Raw genomic sequence first — 22,353 nt, forward strand, 5'->3', positions numbered from 1 at the left:
AGTATTGTTTATATCATTAATTGCTGCTTTTGCACTCAGCCTCTTGGACTGAGTTGGAGCTTCCCAGTCCACCCCTACTAATACCCACCTGCTCAGGGCTGACAAGACTGTGGATGAGTGATGTCTTTGTCTGAGGGTTAATTTGTCCTTTTCATTTGCATGTTGGTTTAAATGACAATACTTAGGTCTTCTATTAAGAGAAGGCCAACTGTGTAAAGTTCTGTAAAACTTTAAAAATAAACAAACAAAAAACCAGTAAGAACTCCTTATTTCAAACCAAAAAAGTACCATATGCACAACTTAGCTCTAGCAGAATTTTGATTTGTAAGCCCTGGAAGAAAACAATACAATTTAACACCGATGTTTTGTTAGCAGTGTCCTGAAAGTAAATAATTTTTCTGTGTGCTGTGCTGAGTGGAAGGTAAGTATGATATTCATTCTTTTGTCTTCCAGTTCCATGGAATACTACTTACTCTTCCTGCAAACATTCATGCCCCTGTTGGGCACCTTCAGATCTGGGCTCCTCTTTGCTTTCTAGGTAGCAACAGATCTGCCTGGGTGCTTCTTCCTGTTTTGCCGAAAGGGCTGTGCTGCTTATCTGACAAGGCAGTTCTTTTAATCTGATTAAGTGGAAAGAAACTCTGAAAAGCTCAGGAGTAAAAGTACTGTGCTAGATATTTTGCAGAATCAGTGAGGTCTGAGTTGTGAGCCTCCCTGTTTTCGGAAGCAGGGGCTCCATTGGAGGTACGCACTGGCACCAAGGAGCAAGTAGTATCTTGAGGTTGGGGTATGGAATTGTGCTGGTATCAGGCTGCCTCTGGGGTTCCAGTGTCTGCTAAAATTTGGTTATTGCTCCCTGCAGAGCAACACGAAAATGCTGCAGTAGAATCCTGTGATGCATAAGTTGGTACACTGTCACACGGAAGACTTGATTTAAGCAGTGCTGCAGGACTCTGAGAGACCTATTTTGTCCTTTGCTAATCTTAGTGTCCTTTTTTTGCCAAGTGCAACACACATGTAGCGTGACCTGGAGACACTGACAGTTAGTCCTTTTCCACTAAGTTCACCTTAAAGCCCCAAAATAGGGAGGAGGCTACTGCCACATCCACCCCTGTGCTATTTTCTCCCCTATCTGCTTCAGTCACATAAAAGGGTGTCTGCCACAGAGCCACAGTTGTAACTGTTTTTTTGTGAGGAAGGAAAGCTGTTGTTGATCATCTTTAAATTTAAATTGACCTATGATCAAAAGAAGATATATTATGGTAGTAATTTTTAAAGTCTAATATGTTAACCAATTTTTTTAAATAGATAACAGTAGGGAAAAGCTTTATGACAGGAGAACTGCTTAAAAAAAATCTCATGTCCTGAAAAAGAAAATTAAATCACTTCTGCCAATTTTATGAACCGTAATAAATGCTTTAGCTGCAGCTGATGCAAACCCTTATCCTCCACAAAGCAGCATTCTATTTTTGGCACTTTAAAATATGCAATACAACTGACTGCATTTTACACTGGAAGAAAGTCTGGTGCGCTCATCTATTTTGTTCAAGGAACTACAAGAGCAAGCATCAGTTTGAGAGCCATTCAAACTCATTACTTCATTCCTTCTCCTGAAATAATTTATGGCCTTGAGGAGTTGTATGGTACAGACTATTGCGTAAAATCAGGATGCTTTTAGTTCATTAAATAAAGAAAATAGTTATCTAATGACAGACTTATCTCTGAAGACCAAAGTGTGTGGTTTGGATTTTTTTTTCTTTCTTTTTCAGCCACAGAGCAGATATAACCCAAGTAGCAACTACAATACAAATTTCCAGTGCTGATCTGAAATGAGGACCTCTGGATTGGAGAGAAGTAACGATAGTATATCCCTCCTTTCGCCTGGACTGAAATTCCTGTCTCAGGCAGCAAACACAGTGATCATTTTGTGCAGATATTGTCCCATTACATTAGGCCTATGCCAGTGTTATTAATGCCATTCAGCTGTGGCTTTTTTATGTTATTTTATCACTATGATATGGGGTATTTTTTCAGTTCATTGCTGCGGGATAAGAATCGGCAAAATGGAGCATAATCTAAATGCTTCCAGCAGCTTTCAGGAAATCCTGTATTTCCAATTTGCTCTTCTGCTATTTCAGACAGATGAGAACAGATGATAACCAACCAGTCTGAGTCATTTGCCTTAATTTTAGAGAATGAGCAGTTTTCTTTTCTTTTGCAGCTGATCCCAGCAATAGCAACTGAAACTTCTCTTTCATTAAACAAGATGTCAGATCTCTCTTTCAAAACAAAGTATTGATCAAGATCTTACAGGGTTTGGGTCAAGAGCAAAATGGATCCAAAACCAGTCACAGCAGCAGTGTTTTGAAAACTATGGGAATTTGGGGGTTCAGACAGGGAAGATTTGACTTTTCTGGCTAGATGGATGTGATACAGGACCAAATAAATGCCTGTTCTTGTTTCAGGGCTGTGTCTTGTGGTTATCTAACAATTCCCCCAAACTGTTAATTCTCTCTGCTGTTCCCTGTCATTCCTTGGCATCTTGGAGGTTTATTAAGAACTCCTTGTGCTTCTAAAAGGATCTACTTCAGCTGGCTCTAAAACTTCCTCTAACTAAAGTTTGCAATTGAAGAAGCATGAGGTTCCCAGAGGACAAGGCAGAAATGTGAGTAGGAGACTTCTCATCTGCAGTTTGGTAGGATCACATTTAGTGCAGTGAGCATGGCACGTAACTATATCGTAAGAGGCTCCTTCGGTCTCTGCTGGGACCCAAGCAGTGCTTCTGCTTCAGCTCTTCCTCCTGTTTTCACTCTTACTAAAAAACTGTTATTAGCGCAAAAAAAAAAAAAAAAAAAACTGTCGTGGCCCCCTTGGGGACTAGCGGAACAGTGAGAAATGTGGCTCTCCTACAGGAGCTTGTAGGAGATGTCTTGCTCCTGGAATGCAGGAGAGGCCCAGACAAAATTTTATGCATGATGCAGACCAGGATGTGCTCTGTATTTAAAGGTTTTACCTGAGCTTTTTACCTGAACCGGATATATTCCAGGTGAATGTAGCTGGTTGAGCCATCTCTCAGCTGCGTCTTTTTTTCTCACTTCCATGTAGCATGGATCTGCTTTTCTCCCACAAGCTGACCTCTGTCAATTGTATGTTGCTCTGAAGCTTAGCAAAAGTCCATGAGAATTGGATCCAGTGTTCAGGAAACTTGCTGCATTAGGATTAATGCTAGAATATTATAAAGGATCTACGGTTCAGTAGTCCTGACTGCTATCAGATCCATTTTCAGTGGAAAAATTACGTGTTTGGGGACTGCAGTTTAACATGTTTTAGCTAAGGCAATGGAAACTGCCTGCCTGGTAAGCTGCTTTTGGCAGAATCAGGCAAAAGAACTTTTAAGCTTTTCTGGCCAGTTTCAAGAAGGGGAAAAACACCATACAGGAACACACTGTTCTTTTTAAACTTGTAGGTACTCTCATTAGTTCTTAATCAAATCCTTCAGCTTTCTCACTTTTTAAAAATATTTACCTTTTTCAAAGCTACTGATTTGAAATCAGTCAATGTCAAGATTAGTTTTTTTTATTGGCTCATTTAGTAGAACATGCTTCCTGAGGAGAGGAAATTTTGTCCACACACGGACCCTTTTGCAGCAGTCAGTTCAGCTGTTGCTCAGTTAATACGAATAGTAAAATCAGTTTCTTGCCCCAAACAGCAACTGCTGTCAAGCTTTCATTTGTAACTGTATTACAAGTAGTGTTTCCATTTTTGCAGGTTATAAACTATTGTTCTTGGCCAGGAAGCATCTAGTTACTGCATGAAAATGTGACCTGGTGAGATTAAAATGAGATTTTTTTCTTTATTTTCTTTTCTTTATTTTTTTTTTATGCTTCCAGTACACTAGCCTAAAGGATGTTTTGGCACTGCACTAATGTTGCAAAATGAGCCAAGGTTATGTAACAGATTTTTCCCAGTTGTAAAGGGAAGAGAATCAAATTGTTGAAAGAAAAATACCTGTGATTGTCACTGCACCCTGTTTTGGGAGCTGGATTGGCCCATTGGTAGGTCTGGATATGGAGCAATGCCTTTTCCTTTTCCAGCCTGTGGGGCTGTGGGTACTTCTGCTGGGACTGCTGGCTGCAAGTTCCCCGAAAGCCATGTTGGAGGATGCTGGGCAAGAGGCGAGTGCTCTGGTGGGGGGATGGACCACTGACTTCCCAGGCAGTGATATACTGATGGGATTTCACTGCAGTGAAAAACTTCAGAGCAAAGTGGAGAATGATCTGTTGCATGCTACTTAGTTTTATAGGAATCTGTAAAATTATTAGTTTTATGACATTATACCATATTTGATGATAGAAATCAGCATCTTGGAATATCATTTTAACAGTCCCAATGTTTGTGATTATTATAATCTCGAACAAGGGAATAAAAATCCAAAGCCACACACATTTAGTGGCCTAATATTTCCATTTATGGCAAAAGAGATGGTGAAACACTTTTGTTTGTGTTTTTTTTTGTTTTGTTTTCAAGATCGTGGACTGGAGTACTGTGCCAAAAAAGAAAAGTCCATAATTGTTGTGGCTTGTAGCTGGCTTTGTACTTGAATAGCTGTCAAACTGCAGCTAGCAGACTCCACTTAACTGTCATGCTGAGGGCACGAGCTGATGCTCTGCTTCATTGTCTGCCCGCTTCACCCTGCAAAAGACTTGTTGTGCTGTTGGTGCCTAGCAGCAGGCAAGAGCAGCGTGCAGCGCCCCAGCTTGTGCTGGGCTGATGTGCTGGAGCTGCAGCCGAGACCCAGCCCGAACGGGTTTTTTTCTCCCTTCAAGCCACTTGCTCCTGGTGTCTGAGTGACTTCTCTGTTCCCAGATGTGATGTCCTTGTGCCAGAGCAGGAAAGGGTTGATGATTATTGAGAATTACGAGTCCCAAATAAAGGAAGATCAAAAGTAAAGAATATGGAGTATAACTTCTGATTTTCAATAGGGGAAAATGTGAATTTATGACTGTTGGCTGAAAATAACGGTATTTAAGTAGCCATCAAAAATATTCCAAGTTGGAAGGAATAAAGGAACTACTTATTACAAAACTGCCAAGAATAAAACAGAAAGCTGTAAGGGCACAAGGTGTTTGCTATGATAACAACTTCATTTAGGACAGCTGCAATTTTGGCTTACCTTCAGGTGGCAGAATGACATTGGGTGTTCTTCTCAGGTATGTAATGATGGGAGATGCTCAGCCTCCCATTTCTGCTGCCTGTGGCCTGTTGCGCAGTGCTGGCAGGATGAACTCCCATCCAGGGAAGCAGACTGTCCTTGCAGTTTGTTCCTCAGGTGCAGTGCAAGGAGAGTAGTAATAAAACAGAGTAGTACCCCCAGGAACATGGGCAAATGAGAGTTTAACGAGCTGTTTAACGAAGGCCTGTTTCAGGATGGTTTGCTGGTGTGCTTTGTTGCTCTGGTAATGAGCATGTTGCCTGTCTGCCTGCCTCTCTCTCTCTCCCACCCCCCTTTTAAGGAGTCTAGGGGTAGACTATTGCATTTTTTGCACTTACAGAATTAAATGGGAGGAAGTGTGTTTGAAGAGTGAATGTCTCTAAATTCTGTAACTTTTTTTTATTAGTTTTAAGTACTGTCTTCTCTCTATCAAAGGAAAAATAGCATGAGTCCAAAGTGAACTTTTAACAGGGATTTCTTTTTTCATACTAAAAGTGCAGAAAAACTCCCCAAACTCTCCCATGTCAGCAGCTTAGAGCTGCTTGTAGCTAGGGGTGGATAGAGGAGGACTGCTAGCACACTGCAGATTTTCCTATTTTTGTTTTGGAGCTTTTGGGTCAGTGGAGTTTTATGGGGAATACTTCTCTGCGTAATTTATGTGGAGGCCCACAAATATTCGCCTACCTGGTATAGTTCTGTTTTTCCTTTAGTGCTTCATACTAGTCCTTTATATAATTAAATTCTACAGGTTAGAATGATGATCTCTGTCTCTTTCACCTATATGGCAATGGTGCTAGCACATGCAGTTTTCTATCAGTTAATAATAATTTCTAGTTCTGTCAAATCCTGTGATAGCTGGTGAGAGATAATTTATATGAGTGAGATTTCAGATCAGAAAGATTAAAATTTGTGTTATATTGTCATTAGCAACTTTTTGGTAAGTAAGAACTTTAAAAATACCATGAGATTTATTTTGTTCTGTATAGTATGTTGCTGCAGGGTCTTTCATTTAGAGTTGTTCATATCAGAAAAGAGAGATCTTCTTTAGATTAGAGATTTCTATGATGAAGAGTGGTGTTTATTTTTCATTCTGTGCCTTTACATCGTGTTCCTCATAGTACTTGCATTGGCTTTTTCCCTGGCTTTTTCATTTGTGTATTTTTTTACTCTTTTACTTTAGGAAGACAGCAATTCACAGCAAAAAGCAAAACCTTGAGTTGCTGACTACAGTCAAACAAACATAACAGAAAAGGTCTTCATTTTCAGTCTTTTACTTCTACCTCATAACCTGCAAAACGTGTCCTTTTAGCATAGGCTATTTCTGCCCATGACGGCAGAAAGCTTTTTATGCTAAACTGTGGCTAGCCCGCGGCTATGCTCTGTGAGTATTTGTAAGTAGAGAGAGAGATATATATATAAAATTCTGGTAAGTGTGTACATTCAGCAGAGAGATGGTATCAGAAAAATAGCATTTTGCTTAGTTTATATTGTCTCAGTCTGAAAGAGAATCAGGTCTCTTGGGAGGTAAGTAACAAAGAATAAAGAAGGATCTAAGGTTAGATTTCAACATCCTTTTGTTTCCTTTTATGTACAGCCTTTTCCTTCATGAATCTCTCCTAACAATTCTGTTCTTTGGAAGAAATAAGATGTAGGTTTGGATTTTCTGTTTAAGCAGGACAGCTGGGAAATTGTCGAAGGACTCCGGGGAGCAATGAATTGTACCCAAGAACCACAGAAGCAAGAAGGCTGCTTGCTGAAAAAGAGGAAATGGCCTTTGAAAGGCTGGCACAAGGTAGGAAAGAAATGTGTCTTTGAAAGCCTGATGCCATGTGAACTTGACTTGCATGGCATGTTGTCATTACAAAAAGATTATTTAGGAGTAGAGAATGCGTTCTCTTAGGAAAATATGTAAGTTGTTTCCTGATGCTTTTTCTTTATTGTTATTATTTTTTAAAAGACTTCTCTGCTTTTCTGCTTACAGAGATACTTCTTTTTGGACAGAGGGATTTTGAAATATTCTAAATGCAAAGCTGACGTAAGTAGTCATAAACCCTTTAGGGCCATTATAAATAAAATACATTATTTTATCTCAAATATTACTATTTCCATATTGTTGGGAAGGGAAAATAAAGTTTGAACAGTTCTAAATACAAGGTTGAAGCAGGGGGCGGGGGGAAATGATGGTTCTAGCAGTTATGTCCTTTTGCTCCATACCAGAGTAATCATAGGGTTTTACTATGAATGCTATTTTTTTGTTTTCTGTTGGGGGGTTGTTTTATTTTATTTTCTGCAGATAGAAAGAGGGAAGCTTCATGGCTGTATTGATGTTGGACTTTCTGTGATGTCTGTAAAGAAATCAACAAAATGTATAGATTTGGATACAGAAGAGCAGATATACCATCTGAAGGTAGGTCTTCAAGATCGTTTTAACCTTGCTCCCAGAATTGTGGGAGTATAACAACAACATTGAGTGTGTATAAAGGAGTACGCAACTTCTCTCACTTTTGCATGCACTTTTGCTCACTCTTGCCTGCACTGTCTCTCTTTTTTTTTTTTTTTCTTTTTTAATAGGAGGAGGTCTATTAATTACAGTGATAACTTTGATTTTAGCCACAGCAGGCAAGTTTTACACTTTATAATTTGGGAGGCTTTATTATACTGTCCCATAGTCAGTAACTCTGTTACAAAATTATTCTTTGAATAGAAACTTGGAAGATGCCTCATGTTGAGCAGCTTTTTTCATTCAGCATTTTTTCAGCAAAGGTTATGCCTTTATTGCACAACTGCTTTTACTTTCAGTAGTGGTATCATGCTGTTCATCCTATCTGCAGAGAGTTTTCTGTACAGTCAAAGGTGTAGACTTGTCTATCCTTTCTTGTGTAATAAAATGGTTTGATTAGAGGTTGATGATGTGATGATTTCCTCACCAAAATCAAAATTCCATTAATGCTTGGTTAAACTTTGCTAAATCTTAAAAAATGACAGCTATGAAATGATAAAGTAAATATTTTTGTTATGCCATTTCTTCCATTCTAGAAGTGAGTAGCGTTCCTCTTTAGTCGTAACTACGGTAATTGAAACTTCCTTCTCTTGAATTTATCCTATGACTAATTTTCTGTTGTGTTCAAGCTCATATAGAATGTCCTTAGTAGGAGCATCGTTAGAAAAACTTAACTGATATCTTGCCAATAAAAGTTGGCCATGCTAGCTGCCTAGTAGGCAGAAAATACATCAGGGTTTTTTGTTAATAATTTTGAATGTGAATTTTCTAAAACTTGAAATTTTGTGTAGGTGAAATCTCAGGAATTGTTTGACGAGTGGGTAGCAAAACTTCGTCATCACAGAATGTATCGTCAGAACGAAATCTCCATGTTTCCCCATGATGTCAGTAATCTTTTCTTCCCTGTGTCTTCTACTGCGGATTCTGTCCCTAGTGTGTGTGATTCTGCACCAAGTAGAAAGGTAATGGTTGTGATTTATAGATAACGAGCTTTCATCAGGGATTAAATTAGCCTGACTTGTGTTTATAAAGTAAAGAACATAATGAAAGTTTGCAGCTGGATTTAAGTTATGATGTAAAATGTCAAGAGCAAAATGGTGTTATTTATGGATTTGCTCCCAGGTAGTTTTGTATGTGATGCTGCTAAAAATTGAGGACTCTAACTTAATATCCAGGTTTAAAAGTCATCATGAAAATATAATTTACTTCATTAAAACAATAAGACAACATTATAAAATTTGAGACATACATCATTGTCTAATATGTTCTGATGAATGATAGTGTGGGGCACAGAAGAACATTCAGCTAGATGTTTTTTTCTTTTGGCTTTTTTCCATTTATTTTCTAGCTAGTAAGACTTCTCACTGTCTACATTAATACATCGGACTGTACTTACCTGAGCAGTACGTTAGTGTTATTCTAGAGCCGTCATCTGTGACTACTGTTTATATTTTTAACTGAGGTAGAAGCATTGTTCAAGTGAATGCAAGGATTGTGCTGTGGGTGGATGTGTGGTCTGGGTGGGTCCAGCCAGCCACGCGCTCCTTTTTGGCTAAAAGCCATGACTGCTACTTTTGCCTGGACACAATCTGCATCCGCAAACAGCCTGCACACTGGCTGGCTGACATAGCATAGCATAGGTGCTTTATTTGTCGCCTAGCTGGGGTTTTTGTTCCCTTACCTATATCGGTGTATGTTCTGCGTGGGCTTGTTTCACACCACACCCATAGCTCAAGAATTTTCCTCCTGCTGTCACCTCCCTGGATTGATGGGATTTCTTCTGAGCTGTTAGTAACGTATTTATCAACACTTGCTTGTGGAAACAGCGTAACACTTCTGCTTAAAAGGGTTTTAGGCCTTTGCTAAGGATTCTCTCTGTAGAGCGTTTTAGGGGGCTGTTTAGGAATGCCGTGTAAACCAACCCATTATGCTTTCCCCCAAGTGTCCTTTTTGCCTTGGGAAACACCAAGCTTTGCGCTACATGCCCAAATATTGACAGTAACAAAACTGTAAGAAAAGGTGTCTGGAGTGCTTGCATGTCTCCTTTTTACCCTGAGAGACTACTAGAGACCAGCCAGCATCTCTCTTACTTAAGTGTGTGTCCCCAGCTTCAAAAGAACAGGTTGTTAGCTGAACAAAGCTAAATCTGTATTTATTGGAATTTATTGTTTGGTTCTTGGGACAGCTGTGTTAATTTGAACAATGTTCATATTTCTAAAGTCTGTCAGCTCCATGAGGCTTAGTGTTTATCTATGGGACGCTGGAGGGGTTTTGTCACCTTGGAAAGACTGTCCTGTAACTGGGGAAGAGCTTTCCCAGACAGAAGTATGAGGCTGGACAGCTTTTTGCTAGCGGCTGGCGAGGAGGGCATCTGTGTGAGCTGGCAGCTGAAAGAACAGTAACTCGCCCTGCGGGGGGACACTCTTCTGCAAAGAGCTGCTGCCCGTGGCACCTCTGTGGCTCTGACAGCCTGCTCGTCTGACACTGCATCTGCAAGGAACTGGAAAAACCTCCTGGGACAGCTTTGTCCTTTTCTCCCACAAGATGGTTAGATTGCAGAGGGAGAATACTGGGGGCAAAGGCAGATCATAGGACCCCATGGTATCAGTATGCCTGTGCTCTCCAAATAAAGCCCATGTGACCAGCATATCTAAAATCTGTGCTTACTGTCAGGAAAGGTAACCATTTCTTCTTTGACATAAAAGACTTTAATTCACTTTTAATTTATTAATCCAGATTTGCACTGCAAAGAAGCCTTACTTATTTTCATGTGAAAAATAGAAAGGGATAGTTCTTAAGCTACAGTTAATCACCTTAGCTTTACTGAAGTTAATGGAGGTTTGCCAATTTACCTAGGTTAATGCTAGTTGATATCAATGCAGTAATTAGGTTATTTTGAAAAAAAAAATCAAATGATCTTTGCATTTTATTTGCTTTTAGAAACACCTAGTCAATTTTCGTGTCTGGGGGAAGGGGGTGTATGTGTCTCTACAGGCTTATGTAGAATACCTGTATTCTAAATCTTAGCCATGCTGACCTAAAACAGAAGTATGCTAAGTGGAGCTACACAAACTGAATCCATTCCCTCTTCCTCGGCAGTGCCTTTTTCCTTCTTCCTTCCTGCTCATGTCCCTAATGTATATGAATTCTGGAAAGGAGTTTAGTTATATGCAATAGGTTTTGAAGAGACAGTCTGGGATTTTCTCACAAAACTTGTACAGATTTAGTTTACTTATGTTTGGAAAGGTGCTGGGATTATTATTTGTGTATAGATGACTATTACAGTATCAATGACTATTTGTGTATAAATTAGTAAAGGTCACAGAGTTACCTTTATGTAGTAATGAAATAGCTAAACTACATAGATTAATATCAAAATAAGTGTGCTTACTGCTATTTGGTACTGACTATATAAATTGGGATCATAATACTGAATGAAGTCACCTGGATAGTACAATTTGTTTTACCCTACAACTCAAGATGGGTCATTATACTGTAAGTTTAAAAAGGCTAACTAAGACTACTGCAACTATTACTGAGATATAGAGGAAATTTCCTATGAATAGGTTAAAAACTAGAACTACCTCAGATTTTGATACAAGGTGAGCCAAGAGGTAACAAAGTGTGTAAAGTATATGTTCTTTAGAGAGGAGCCAAATAACCTAGTCAGCTTTTCTCATAACCCTAGAGTAAAGGTGTCATGTAATGGCACTTCAAAGGGAACAACATGTTTAAAACTTATTTAAAATAAGATGTTGACAAAATACGTAATTATCTTGTACAACTTCCTGATACAGATGTTACTAAAGACAAAAGGTTTCGTAAGGTCCAAAAAATAATTAGGCATTTGGATGACTAGTAGTTGTAGTTAGGCAAGAAAAGGCAGCAGCATTCTAAGCCACTATCAACTGATAATAGTGTTCCATAGAAATTTTTTACCATTGGAAACTGTTTAATTGTACTGCTTAATTAGCTCATGTGGAGAATTTCCAATATCTTCTGAAGCATCCGATAGTGGCTGCTGCTGAAGACAAGATAACAGTTTGTAATTTGCTACTGGGAGGTTACAAAATAGTGGGTTTTACCCAGGTGAGATGTATGATCAAATATGTATTAAGGACCATCAAGCAAAATCCATGGTAAAGTCACATGACCTTGAGTAAAATTTCAGAAAATATATAGTAGTTCTTGCTTTCTTCACTGAAAAAAATAACTTCCAACAAATATGTGCATGTTATGTTTATCTTCTGGGGCTTCTTTGGAGAGAGCAGAGAAGGAACAGAATGTCCTCCCTTGGTCCTGTGCCAGGTCTGGTTAATTGTGTTAAATTTGACTTAACTGATGCAGACCTTTGCCATTTTTCAAAATCTAATTTTCAGCAAATTTTGTGCTTCCTTTAGTATCTGTTTTTTGACTGCTGGTAGTCAGCTTTCTTAATACAATATGATGTCCCAGCTCAATACTATGCTCAATGATCGTACGCCTAATCTAGTTTGTATGAGTGTGGGTTTTCTTGTTGGTTTTTTTTTTTTTGTTTTTTTTCCCCTATGTTGTTAATGCATTCAGTCCTTGTTAATGATCATGGACCTCAACTGCTGGTTGTCAAAAGGTGTGCTTAGAACAATAAAACATTGTGTGTTAAAAACTCATTTGTTCTCTTTTGGAACAGGCAGGCAGCTTGACCAAACAAAACTCCTTGTCAGCTGGAGGTAGCCTGTCATTTTCCTATTCAAGTAATGAATCCCGGATTCCATTTTGGCTACAGTCTTCTGAAGACATGGAAAAATGCTCAAGGGGTAAGGGAGTTGAAAATACTCTAATGTGGTTTTATATCATCGCAGCTTAATAATGATGTGACTTCTGAGATTGCTTCCTGTTTAATTTTAACCAAAAAAAAAAAAAAAAAAAAAAAACTGAACGAATCCTCTGATTGTTCCTGATAATGACAGTAGCACAGCATAAGTGTGCTAAAGTTAAAGTTTTCTTAAGCATAAGTTAAAGTTTTCTCTGAAATTGGAGGGAAGAAAGGGGTGGTTGTTTGTTAATTGGCTACTCACTGGTTTCTGAAAGGATTAGTAATTTTGGATGTGGGTACATCAATTTTGGGGACTTCTTAAAGGAATCTGAATATTTCAGTACATTTCCTTTATATATAAAAGTCACCTTTAGTAGTAAGACCTGAACTTTCTTGGGCTGGCTATTCAAAAAAAGGTGGAATGTCCAAAATCCAGTCATTTAAAAAGCATTAGATCTTTGTGTACTTAAAGTCACCTTCTGTATTTGCTTTCTTAACATCATGAAGGTCTTTGTCATATTGATAGTGTCTGTGTGGTACATACTCAGTAAAGTTCTGCCCACCAGTGAGCCTCAGTTCTAATAAAGAGGAGACTGATGTCTAGCACTGAATGAACAACTCTGTCTCGATTTTGTTACCCTCTCCATGAAGAGCTGACTAGTGTCTGATTTATTGCTCTGACTGCAATAATTATCACATTACTCTCACTTTTCCACTACCAACTGGGATAAAATACCATGACCATTAGTACACAGTCCATAGAGGTGCATTCCAATATTTTGAATGTGAACTTGAAGATAGAAGAATACGGGCTCTTCTATCCGGTCATCTAGTAATCTGCTTTTAGTCCAAGAATAACTTAAGCTAACTACAAATGAAAATCAAAATTAGACTAACTCGTGAAAGAACAGACAAAAACTTTGTGTGTCTGTTACTTCAGAACAACTGAAAATACTTTCTTGTTCAAAACAGACCTCTCCCACTGTCACACCTATTTACTGGAAATGAACCAGCTGTTACAGAGTATGGATGTTCTTCACAGGACATATTCAGCGCCTGCTATAAATGCTATACAGGTTTGTTGTTTAAAAAAATGAACAAAAGTTCTCCCTTGCTGTTCCAAGGGAGAGAAAAAAAGCACAGGATAAATATAATTCTTCTTAGCTTTTCTAATTCTATGGCAATCCATATTACTTTTGTCCTGTGTGTTGTTAAAAGGTTGGACCTTTTGAAAGCCCAAAAAAGGAAAAAAGAACACATAGGAGGTGGCGATCCAGAGTGGTTGGGAAAGAGACTAAAGGAATGTTGCAGGTAACTTCAGTCCGTGCCTTAGCCCTTCTTTCTCCAAATACTGTTATTGATTAGTTCTTAGCTTATCCAGTTTAGGGAATCTGAATCCTTTTTAAGTAGTCTCCCGTGATAGCTCATCTTAAACAGTAATATGTTAGACGAAATGCAAATACATAATCTTTGAAATCTGCCTCAAGATCTCTGCTGGTTGGTTCAGGAGACTGGCCATGATTTTTACATATGTTTTGAGTTTGCCTCCATTTGTTATTGTTTGTTTTCGGCAGTACAGATCTCTGCAAATTCTGCAGATAGTTACGAACATATTTGCTTCTAGAGACCATGCCATTAGGTATTTAGAAGTGGGAGAAAATAGTATAGCATATAGTACAGCTCTCTGTGGACTTGTTTCTTTGGAGTTTTGCCAAGTCTTCATTTATGATACCTTAGGCAAAGTTGCACATGTGATTTCATTTGCCAGGTGTCACTCATTCCAAACCTATTGCTAACTGATTGTTCTTCCATTTCTGGTGTCTCCAACACCTAATCCGGGTAGGGACAATAACAAAAGCTTTCTTTACAGTTTGTAAAAATGTCACAAATGGCTGTCCTCCTTATAGGTGCCTTCAGTATTTTCTGCCCCGATGAGACTGCATGCTTCCAATCCTAACTTATCTACTATAGATTTTGTAGAGGAGAAAAATTACTCTGATGGCTCTGAAACATCATCAGAATTTACTAAAATGCAAGAAGACTTATTTCACATTGCACATAAAGGTAAATGAAATTCTCTTTCATATGTGGTTTTACATCATTGCAACTTAATAATGATGTGACTTCTGAGATTGCTTCCTGTTTAAACTTAATAAAAAATAAATAAATAAAGCCTGAAACACCCCTGCTTTCTGCAGTTCCCTTGAGGAACTGCAAATATACTGAGATCTTGAGTTGTTCAGGGAAAAAAATGGCTTAATCATCAAGTGGCTTTTTAAGACATTTCTTCCCTTTGTTTTATGTGCTGGAAATATAAATTGTATTTTTTGCCAGGAAGTATAAGTCCTAAAATCAGTTGCTATAAATGCAATGGCAAATTATACTCTGTGTGCATGCACGTGTGTGTACGAGCACGTGTATGTTTGTATATTTGGGGTGGTTCACTATGTTTCAGCTAACGTTTGTTGGTGATGCAAGGGTTGCTATGGTAGTAACCTATTTTTAGTGAATACAGAAGCGTAAAATCATGTAAAGCAGCCAGAGGGGCAGCTTAACTAGAACTGTTTCTTCTCTGCAAAGTCATTTTTCACTAGCAATGCTTTGCTCCATCACCCTTGCACCAGGAATGTTTTTATTGTTTAAGTGATCTTGGTAAGGAAGATGTTTGTGCATTTGTATCTGAAAGGCTTTCAGAAGTATTGATTTTTGTCCCCTTTTGTACGTGATGATAACTGATGTTATCATTAAGCATTCTTTGCTTGATTTTTCCGCTCTAGTGATGAGATGTCTTAATTCCATTATGTAAGGACTGTATCTGTCTCAGTAGTAAGGTTTGTAAAGTCAAGTGTAGTCAAAACTGTTGTATGCTTTCAAAAAAAAAAAAAAAAAGCATATGGGGGTAAGGGGCTGTTGCAAAAGTCACTCTCTAAAGTTGCTGAAGAAATCTCCTACTCGATATCATCTTAAGAACAATGACTGTTTTACTAGTTTTGGTCAGATTGATCCATGCATTGTAGGGACAGTTAACTAGGTGCTATCTAATGCACAAGCATTTTATAAAGGATGCATTGAATTTTTTCCAAAGCTGCTCTATATTATTGCTGTTCTGAAAAAAAATGTTTTGAAGAAAAACTTTGCTTGATCTTTTGATACAAATGAAAGTCCTAATGTTAGATTTTATTTATTCTGTAATGATTCTTGCAAATTTAAGTTGGTGTACAGATTCTTAAATGACATGTCAGGTCACTGAGGATTCTGGTCATGTCATCCATGTGTGAAAGGCTAATGTAAAGTGCATTATAAGGGATACATCCTCCCCTCTCCCTTGTCAAGTTGTTAAAGATTTCTTGAAATAGGTTAAAGTATGAGAATTCACTCTGGCAATGGTTTGCAATGTTTAAATGCACCTTAGGAGTATTTTCTTATAAAAATAGTAGATTAAGTTACCTCAAATGCTCAGATGGGTTAATAATTATTCAGGTTAACTCTGTATGCATGATTGGGAGAGAGAGATATTGAAGTTTCTTTGTTTTTATCCTTTTCATTTGGTATGAATATAGACACGCACACATACACAAATTTTATACCTCCACTTCCCTGTTAAACTGATGAGTTTTTGCTTTGCAAGTTCTCATGACTTTATTACAAGATTTATGATTAGGCTCTCGCAAATTCTCAATTTCTCCAGTTAGATGAATGTTGAAATCTTAAACAAACATTACTTCATGGTTTTATTCCTTGTACTTATTTAAAAAAAAAAAAAAAAAAAAAAAAGAGGGGTGGGAGTTTCAAAAGTCAGAAAGCAAGAAAGGCATATTCCACTTCAAAAATCCAGTGATTTTCAACTTGCGTGATCTGTTTGAGTTGAATGTTTCAAGTTAGCAATACTAATTCAGAAAGGAGTGGGAGTAGCAGTGTAGCATGCACACCAAACATTAAGGATCTTACCTTTTGAGTCATTAAATCATCTAACAAGCTGGAATTTCCTTATCCCAAAAAGAGATTACCAAACTTAACATCACAGTTTGCTTGTTTGGGAGCAAACTATTAGCCTGTTATAGCTATGGCACAGTATGTATCATAGCTGCTTTCCTGATTTTTCTTTTTCTTTTTTTTTTCTTTTTCTTTTTTTTTTTTTTTTGCTTGTTTGTTTTCTTGCCTCCTCTTTCCCTCTCTTCTGTCCCACTGAAATTCTTAAAGGAATGTGGAATAGTGATGACTGAAGATTCAAGCTAATTGGGGAACAAAAGCAAGTGAACAGCAGATGTAGTTAGCTAGCTTTGCTGCCATCTGTCACAAATAATCAGAGTAATTTTGAATGCGGCTAAGGTAGTCAACAGTGTAGCACTCACCATAAACTTTTCTGCTACTAAAATATCTACCCTATAACCTTGACTACTTGTTTTTGACTCAGCCTGGATCTCTCAACCTAGATCCTAGTTTCTAGTCACCATAAATGATGTTTCATTGGAGTTTTATGCAGGGTGTGTGTATACAATTGGTAGTTGTTTTTAACTGTCACTTTTTACAAAATGGTTCTAGTTTACTTCACCTTGAAGTCGGCTTTCGGCACCATATCTACAGAGAGAGAGAAGCTGAAGCAGATGCTGGAACATGATGCGTCCTTGTCTCCATCTGCACAAATAGTTGGCTTGAAGAACGCCTTAACATCTGTAAGTGACATGCTGAAGTTCGGCAAGCTTCGTTGTCATCAGTCACCACTCTTAAATTTTATACAAGTTAATACCTGTTTATTTAGTATCTATTCTGTGCTAGAATATTCAGTATTGAAGCATAGTGCATTATTATATACAGTGCTTTTCAGAGACTTTTTCCTAAGTTATAAAGGAATTGTGAAATCACTAAGATTTGACAGACTGATCTAGGTGTGCAGTGTAATCTGTATGATTTGATGTTTGGTATCAGAGGGCTGCTCTGTGATGATGAGTCTGCTTTTTCTCAGAAACATACATTCTGTCTTTATCACTCAAGTCTGGTAGGTTGTGGGGTTTTTCACCTTTTCCTAAACAGCACTCAAGTAGTCATAACATGGTTTGGCATAAAATCAAGGCTGAAGAGCACTTGTCTGTCCCTTCTAACTCGTCTGAGCTTCACTGTGCTGCACTGAGATACTGCAAAGCAAATACAAGTACAATTGGTCTATATTGGCTTACAACCTTAATTATCTGTTAGTTGTCTAAAAGCAGCAAAGGAGCTCTTAGAGCAGAGTTCTAATGACAAGAGATTGTGCTCTTTAAAAAAGTGCTTTTCTTGGTAGATATGATTTTTGTAGTTGCTCGAGACCAGGACTTCCAAGTTGGTCAAAATTGGATGCATCAGCCAAACAATGATCTGATTTCAGTGCAGTGAGGGCCGTCATTTCCATGGTCTTAAAATTTCGGTGTATGTTGCAAATTCCTGATCAGAGGCAGTGGTGACTCTCTAGCACTAGTAAATGTTACATAGCTAATACTAGAATTTTATTGATAAGAAAACTGCCCTTTGCTGTACAAAAGCTGTAGGTAATTAGGGTTTTTAGCTTATAACATACCTCTTTGCCTGGACCTTTAGAGGTCATGATGTCTTCACAGAATTTGGAGAGAGCTGAAACCTGTTGCATAGTAACTATGTTCACTCACTCGCATGTCTCTGCTTTTGGCTTTCAAATGTTCCGCTTCTGACATTTTGGTAGATGGCTTTCATTTTTTCCAGGGTTAATTGTCTATCATTTTTACATCAAAAACAGTTGCTGAGGCTTCTGAACAGAGTGTTTCTGAACACTCACTTGAGCATGGGTTTTTTTTTGCCTGAGCAATGAAATGCTGTTGTCCATCTTCATCCCGTAAATGTCTCTGAAGTCATGCTCTTAGGTCTTATCTGATACTGAAAAAGCCTTCCATAGGCCATCCAGAAATCATCTGTGAACACTGGCAGCTCTTTTAAGCAGAGATTAACACCTGTATAAGAGCTATTAGCTTGCTGGCCTTTGTAAAGCCATGGTGCCAGCAGAAATTTTGTCACCCCATACAGCAGAGGGTAGGAGAAAGGAATGAGCTTCCTTTGAAGACCTCTGGAAACACAGATATGATAAACTTGCCATATTTTTGAGAGCCCTTCATTGGTGACCTTGTCTTAGTGTTTGTTGCTAATTTCAGTTTGTTTTCTGTGCATGAGGAACAAGGTGGAGAGTAATCAAACATAGTTTGTTTTGCTCTCTTCAGCCTGGCAGGGGAAGAAAAATGAACAGATTTGAATTGGATGAAGCACATTCCACTCACAAAATTAGCAGCTGTTCCTCTGCCTCCTCCTCATTTAGACAGTATCCTTGATCTACGCACAGTCCTAGAAAAGTAAATAGTCAGTGGGGAAGAGCACCGTCTGTCTTACTGAGCTACAGTAGAAGGAAGAAAACACTTTGTAGCAGACCATGAAAACTGCGCATGCGCACACACACACTCACACATGTACGTATAAAAGTGGGTATAATACATAATGTTGCCCATTTGATTGCTTGTCAAAGGGCATGGTAAAAGTCAATATTCTGAATTCCATATGTAGAATCAGAAAATAATCCCTCTCCCCACCACCATCACCCTGAGCCTGCTCTCGTTCTTGTCCCCAAGACTACCTCCACAAAAAATACTGTTGAAATCGGAAGTATTTGGGGGAGAAAGTGGAGGTGTAAACGGAAGGATTCTCCACATGCTAGTATTGATTCAGATCATGAAAGTGGGCAGTAGATAAGTCTTCAGTATTGTTCCAACCATCAAAAGGTGTGTTGTGTTTTTTTTTTTTTTTAATTGCTCAATTTAATAGATGTAAATAGAGAAAATGTATGTTGTAAGGGCTGTGACAGCACCTTCACTTCTATACTGGAAATACTTCAATTCTAGCCAAGCTAGTGATTTTTGTTGCAATGCAGGGACTATTATTTAGGAGATTTTTTTGGTCTCTTTATGGTTAAAATTAGTGACTTTTTTAATACATGCTTTTATTGTGGGCAGGGCTGTGTTCTCTTCCTATAAGTCTACTCTAAATGACATCTAGCCTTCAGATGCATACAACGTAAGTAGTCAATACTGGAGTTTGCAGTAGAAGTTGTTTTTTTCTTCTGATCACTTCCATTATAAGGCTATCAGGACACAAATTGTACCTCTTTCTGGATATGGTATTAGAGCTGGGTGTACATCCACAAGCTAGAGAAAGTGTTGGAAGACAAGGAAAAAGTGTTATCATAAATGACTGTCTGTTGATGTTCTGTGTAGTGTTTGAGTGTGTCGATTTTTTAAAAAAATTAGGTCTATTAACAGAAGTTGTTTTAACCCTCCCTCTCCCTTCCAAGTGTGTGAGGTGGAACTCACCTATGAGCAAGATAAAAAGGATCCTGGCCAAAAAGGTATGGTTGCTATGCAACAAGTTTTGGCTGCAGTGAGCTACTGTAAGAGAAACAACCTAGAAGTCCAGTGTAGAGGAAATCCCTCTCCCAGGAAGAGTTGTTTCAGACAGTGTCTGCAGGCTTGCCAGTGCTTTAAGTTTCCTGCCTAATCCATGTTGTTTTTGAGACTGAGAAAGCATGCAGGAGTCTTGAGCACATTCCAAAGTTTTCTTAAGTGTGTTTTAGGTGATGCTAAATGGAACAGGTAATCTTGCCTCCTCTGTTTTACTTCAGCATGAAACTTGTGTGAAGTCATGTTTTTAAGTGTAGAGGAGAAACTCATTTGTTATACAGTCTTATGATATTATATATACTTCTAATAGTGTGAATGATAGGTTCCTTTTTATTCATAGGAGTGTCTCAGTCGTTGAAATGAAAGGAAGAATGGGCTGTTTCACCTTTGTTATCTGTAGAGATTTCTATTATAACAGAACTAATTTAAAAGAATATTTGCATATAATTTCAAAGTAGTAAAACATAAAATACTATTGCAATATGATATTAATATATAAATAGTGTACGGATGTAATACTAATATTTAAAATTATGTATTTGCACTTAATACAATTGTGTCTTAGTGGGGGAGGAAAAGCTACTTTTACTGATACTAGCCATCTGCAAACTACACAGAGAAAAGCTACATGACTTTCCCAGAGCCTAATCACCATGTTCAGTGAAATTGGCCTTCTGTCATTGCTGGAATTTGGGGGGAAAAAATTGTTTTTCTTGTGTGAAGGTTATCTTTCACTCTTTCAAATTGCTTTCTCCATCCTTGCGTAGTCCAGTAGCATGGTTGTGGTTCCAGAGCAGCAGCAAAAGGAGAAGATAACTTTGTTTTACAAATCAGTCCCAAATTAAACTTATGTCTTTGTCAGCAGAAGGCTGAGGGAACTATCAGTGCATCAGGTTGATGGGAAAATGAAACATGTCTTTGGTCACAAGAGTATAAATTAACGGTGAGAGAGGTTAGTTTGGAGATTGGGGTAGAGGAAGGAAGCTGGAAGCAAACCAAGATGCGTAAAACACGTTTATAACCTAATAAATCAGCTTGCAGAACCTGGTGATCTATAACAGTCCCATATTCCCAGTCTCTTAACTTGAAACGTCCAAGCTCCCTTTGGCTTTTGTTCTCCAGTTTTGTCTTTTCTCTCACACCGAACAAAAACAGTTTTAATCTGAGAAGTAAGGAACATGGTTTGAAACCTTTACAATAAGTCATTTGCTGAACCAGTGAAAGCTTGTGTGATGATGCTGGTGTTTTATACTGCACTTTAAATACTTTTCTCCCCTCTTGCACAATAAAGCCACTGTTCAAATTAGTTGAGAGAACTTCATAGCCCCAATATTTTTGTTAAATGTTCCAGGCAATAGCACAAAACACAGATCTTAAAGACCGGTTACGCAGAATACATGCCGAATCTATGATCCTTGATTCAGCATCTAATGCAAAATCAAGTCCAGATTTGGTGAAGGTGGGTATGCTTTTCCTCTTTGATGTCTGTTACCTCAAGCCCCTACATCTAGATGGTGTTGCCTAGCTGCATCTTGTCTTGATCTTCATGTCTTCCCTGCAGCATATTGTGTTAGCAAATAGAGCCTGCTTTCATGGTTATGAATCATTTTGGATGATACATTATGTAATATTTAATTTTAAAGACTTTCCTTGTGAGCAATCTTCCTGAGCACCCTTCCATTGCGTTTTGCTCCTGGCTCCTGTTTTCTCCCTCAGCTCCTGCCCGCTTCCCATTCAGCATGAACAAAGCTTCCCCAGTGCTTCCTTGATGTTAGTTTTTCTCTCTACCTTTTTCCCATGTTAACTTTCAAGTTCTGTAGTTCTTCCTGTCGCCAATCTTAATACTGCTAGCCCAGAAAACTGGCTAACAGTGTCTCTCATATAAGGTTTAGAATTGGACACCTTTATAAAAGGAACAAAAGTGAGATGTAGAGAATAAGAGCTCTTTTGGCCATTTGGTTCTCTGTGTGCGAAAGAGTGTCTTCTACATATCCAGTTAACCAGTTTGAGATATGCTAATGTACAGACAGTTTTTTCCCTATAGTCATAGAATGCATATGAATATGGCATATTTATATTCATGGCATCTAGATCTTAATGGTGCTAATGAGGGAAGCAAGAACTCTACTTCTGGTGGATTTTTCCAAATATAACTCATACAGAAATCCAAATGTAACTCATACAGAAATTTCTGTTGTGCTTGTATTATAAATCTGTCATTAGAAGTAAAACGAATGTCACGTTTGGTCTTTTTCCATTATAATAAAATATTTTCTTTCATTTTTATAGAGAGTTCAGTCATTCAGTCTTCTTCTGGTATAATGTTTTTAGCAGGGCTGGGTTTTGATCGTGCACTTTGGGGAGGGGGTAGTTGATCATTCAAATGCCTTGTTCTTTT

General features: G+C 38.2%; 1 protein-coding gene across 19 annotated transcripts in view; it reads left to right on the forward strand.

The window, feature by feature from the left end:
• Positions 1–22,353, forward strand: part of OSBPL3 (oxysterol binding protein like 3) — a 97,754-nt gene that overhangs the window by 50,211 nt on the left and 25,190 nt on the right. For 15 of the 19 annotated variants that reach the window (XR_010387632.1, XM_064506286.1, XM_026103758.2 and 12 more), the window contains 10 exons: positions 6,885–7,004; positions 7,194–7,247; positions 7,506–7,619; positions 8,504–8,674; positions 12,382–12,508; positions 13,480–13,583; positions 13,726–13,818; positions 14,415–14,571; positions 17,050–17,180; positions 21,307–21,414. Coding sequence is in view for 18 of the 19 variants with exons in the window: in XM_064506286.1 (XP_064362356.1) it covers positions 6,885–7,004; positions 7,194–7,247; positions 7,506–7,619; positions 8,504–8,674; positions 12,382–12,508; positions 13,480–13,583; positions 13,726–13,818; positions 14,415–14,571; positions 17,050–17,180; positions 21,307–21,414 (1,179 nt within the window). In the remaining variant the exon portion in view is untranslated. Of the gene's footprint in view, positions 1–6,884; positions 7,005–7,193; positions 7,248–7,505; positions 7,620–8,503; positions 8,675–12,381; positions 12,509–13,479; positions 13,584–13,725; positions 13,819–14,414; positions 14,572–17,049; positions 17,181–21,306; positions 21,415–22,353 lie in introns of those variants that run through there. The other 4 variants (XM_064506296.1, XM_026103762.2, XM_064506297.1 and 1 more) reach the window with 4 other exon arrangements.

This window comes from Dromaius novaehollandiae, chromosome 2 (genome assembly GCF_036370855.1).
Source record: "Dromaius novaehollandiae isolate bDroNov1 chromosome 2, bDroNov1.hap1, whole genome shotgun sequence".
Taxonomy (NCBI): Eukaryota; Metazoa; Chordata; class Aves; order Casuariiformes; family Dromaiidae; genus Dromaius; species Dromaius novaehollandiae.